Source organism: Lactuca sativa, chromosome 9, assembly GCF_002870075.4.
Source record: "Lactuca sativa cultivar Salinas chromosome 9, Lsat_Salinas_v11, whole genome shotgun sequence".
Classification (NCBI taxonomy): domain Eukaryota; kingdom Viridiplantae; phylum Streptophyta; class Magnoliopsida; order Asterales; family Asteraceae; genus Lactuca; species Lactuca sativa.
The window spans coordinates 157,146,414-157,150,085 of NC_056631.2; the positions used below are offsets into that span (position 1 = coordinate 157,146,414).

Genomic DNA, 3,672 nt, shown 5'->3' on the forward strand with positions numbered 1-3,672 from the left:
ATAACTATTTTGATTACTAGAGGGTATTAGTAATACCCTTAGGTATTAGTTCATAACCTAATTGTTAGTTTTATATATGTGTTAAAACTAATGCACTTTCCAAGGATAACCAAACTTTCAGGGAAACTTAACTTAACACTGCAAGTATGGTAGATACTTGTACTTTTCATTCCGGATCGATAACCAACCACCTACTTTTAAGGACAATAAGGGTTTTTCCTGGGATAATTTAACTTTTCATAAACAGGTTGTTTAACAAATGGATAACCAAACTTCTTTTATAAGAAAATATGGGATTTTCTTGGGATACAGCTTTTTGTAAACTTAAAGGAACATTTTCTGTCACAGAAACAAACTGCTTATGAACTCACCAGCTTTATGCTAATATTTCTAAAACTGCTTGTATTCTCAGGTTCACATTAGACAGGTAACCCGCTTTCTTTTAGAGAAGATGGAGCGTATAGAAGTCTCATCTTTACTTTTGATATACTGATGTACATATAAAACATGTATTACTTCGCTTTCAAAAAAATGTAAATATTCCTATGTAATGTAATGGTTGTGTTTACTATGCTTACTATGTACGCTGGTTGTGATACTTCACATGACGTCCTTCGCCCTGGAACGTTTCCGCCGTCGGTTTTGGGGTGTGACAGCCACTTTCGATTGCGGTTGGTGCATTGGAAACCCTTGCATGCCCCATAGTGATGATAATTGCACCTGTCACATTTGGGTTTGGATCCCGCGTATGACTTGGTTGGCGTAGTTGTAGTTGAGGTTGGGGCGGATGGAGCTGGTGTGGCTAGAGCAGTAGAAGAATGGACTGCTACGGTCTGTGGTTTCTTGGATGCCCCTACATCCTACCGTCCCTTTCACTTGTTACTCCAATTCTTCTTGTTTCCTCCTTTTTTCTTGCTTTCTCCCCCGATTGTTTTCGTGTTTTTCTTGTCACTGTGATCGTAAAGCTTTTTGGCCAGGCGCTTTGCACTGTTATAGGTCTCGAGTTTTGAGGCAATTATGTTGCCCTGAATGGGAGGCGTCAACCCCCAGATAAATAGCTTAACCTTCTTTCCTTCTGATGTAATCATGTCTGGACACAGGAGGGATAGCTTGTTGAACCTTGAAATGTATGCGTCAATATCCGAGTTCTACACCGTAAGGTTCCACAATTCTTGCTCAAGCTTTCGCACCTCCCCTCGGGGGCAGTATTCCGCAATCATCATTTCTTTGAGTTCCTCCCAGGGCATGGCGTTAGCAACGGGGAGTGTCATGGCTTCAATGTAACCATTCCACTATGACAGTGCTTGATCAATGAAGGTGCAGGCAACGAATTTGAACTTACTTTCTTCCATACAATCACATATTTCGAACAATGATTCGGTCTTCTCGATCCATAGTTTTAAAGCTATGACTTCTCTAGTCCCGTTGAAAGTACGGGGTCTTGCATTGGAAAAATATTTGTAAGTGCAGGCCCTTACAGGTCCTTGATTCATCCCTTGGTGGGAGCTCCCTGTCCCTTGACCATTTCCACCATTATTTCCGCTTTAGATGTGGGCTAACACTGCTGTTGAAACTACCACTTGAAAGGCTGCAAAGTTTATTTCCAGCAGGGGCGTCGGGGGTGGTGCTGTGGTGGTGTTGCTACTGTTTGGTCTCTTCGGCATATTTCTGTCATGGATCAGAAGGACAATGGGTATCCAATGCATTTCACCTCATGATTTCTTGATTATAGAATAGTATCGGTGCCTTGGGTACATATGAACAAGTGTGTGTATAAATTCAACATTAAATAGTAGAGTATAAATGGGAAATCATATCATAAGGAAATATATATCAGCATTTCATTGATAATAATTTCTCAAGTACATGAAATTTTTTCCCTAAGGCATACAATATATGCATTGAAATAAAAGCTAACACGAAAATACATAGAGTAGTGCACGGATGAAAGTCAATGTGATAGCTAGTGATCAGACACTAGTTGTGACGAGTCGGTTCCGATGGTGCTGATGATGAGGTAGACGCGCCCTAGAGCTTAGCTAACCTTCGCTCGGTGACTCGTACACGCTCCTCCAAAGCGGCGTGGTGCTCCTGGCACTCTATGACCTCTACTCGCGCAGTGGCAAGATCCTAACCGAGTCGCTTTACTGGATAGAGGTCTCGTTCTAGGTCCTACGTGTGAGTATCTATGATCTGCATAACCGCCCGTATCTGTATTACTCGGTCGGTGGTCATTTGAGCCTGGGCACCGATGTCCCTAATACGTCTGAGGACAACAGGGAGTGTGCGATCTGTTGGTCCTCCATGTCGAAGATCGTAGTAACCTCGGTTCATTCAAAATGGTGGTTGCAGACCCTGGCGTAGGCCCCATCTCTTGATATCATCAGCCCAAGGAGGTATAGGGCCATTGTAGCCCATCATATACGGTGGTACTCTTGCCATGTATGGAGGATTGATAACCTCGGACTCTTCATTCGATTCTTCATCCTCCTCAAACTCTTCCTCGCCATCTCCCTCGACTTCTTCTTCAACATCCTCTGCTTCAGACTCTGCTAGTTCTTCTGGATCCTCCACAGGTTCCTCGGGGTCTTCTTCTTGGTCTTCTTTTGGGTCTTCATCAATCCAACGTCCATTTCCTCGGTTGGGAAAGTAGGGGTCTCCAGGGTGGTGAAAGCCTGCCATGTCGTCTGTGCAAGAGTAAGCAAGTTTCGAAACTCTAGACTTGTTGCAACACCACTACCACTCCCGGAAACATGTTGGTCATATATCAAATTAATATAGTTGATCAGGCTATATTTATCCCAAATATGATTACATAGCTGTCCAGGTTTGACTGTAGTGTTCAACCTTTGAGTTATTTTGTTTTACTTCTTTTTATGATACATTCTTAGCAAGTATGTGTTCTTTTTGTCAGAGTGTTTTAGTCCCATTGTATCTATAGATGTATATACTGTATGGCTGGATATACTAGTTTACTATAAACAATGCTCTGATACCAATCTATCACAACCCCAGACCAGAACAACGAACAACGGAAACGTCTAGAGGCGGGTGACGTCATTGTTTAGTATCATAAAAATTCCATATAAATGAAACATAGCAACTCCAAACATCATACATTAATATATCCAGCTTACATTGTTTTACATCGTGTTTATGTTCTCAAATATTACACAAAAGAGACATCAGTAAGCAAATCCCAAAAATACATCAAAATAATCTCGAGTCTGCGATCCATAACCTGCTTATTGGTTTCCTGAGAATAAAAGTCGTTTGAAAAGCATCAACATCAAATATGTTGGTGAGTTCATAAGCATTTACGTATAAAAGCTTTGATGATAATTTAGAAATCCAGAAAATCCAATGTTTTCTTATCAAATAGTTGTAGCTCATGTTTTAAATCGAGTATAGTTGCATGTGTGTCTTAAATTATCGTTTTCGAAATCATACAAATCGTTTCCCCAGAAAATCCTATATTTTTTGATGTGTAAAATAGTAGTTTTGGCAAAAACATAACACTTGTGTGGAAAAGTCTCATTGAGATAGTCAAAAATAGTTGATTTTTAACCAAAGATGAAATCTGTATAAATATGTTTCTGATGTATTCTAGTGAGTCGTTATAACCACACTAATATGACAGAGTGTCTGTTATGACGTTCTTCTGGTGTCAGT

The 3,672-nt window shown here is 40.5% G+C and overlaps 1 protein-coding gene across 1 annotated transcript; it reads right to left on the reverse strand.

Moving 5' to 3' along the window:
* Nucleotides 1-2,334: 2,334 nt before the first annotated feature.
* Nucleotides 2,335-2,682, reverse strand: LOC111884510 (uncharacterized). The gene has a single exon (XM_023880823.1). The coding sequence runs from the start codon at nt 2,680-2,682 to the stop codon at nt 2,335-2,337; it is 348 nt and encodes a 115-aa protein (XP_023736591.1).
* Nucleotides 2,683-3,672: the final 990 nt, after the last annotated feature.

Bases quoted from the DNA above. Each gene is read 5' to 3' on its own strand.
- LOC111884510 (XM_023880823.1), bottom strand. From the start codon at position 2,682: ATGGCAGGCTTTCACCACCCTGGAGACCCCTACTTTCCCAACCGAGGA.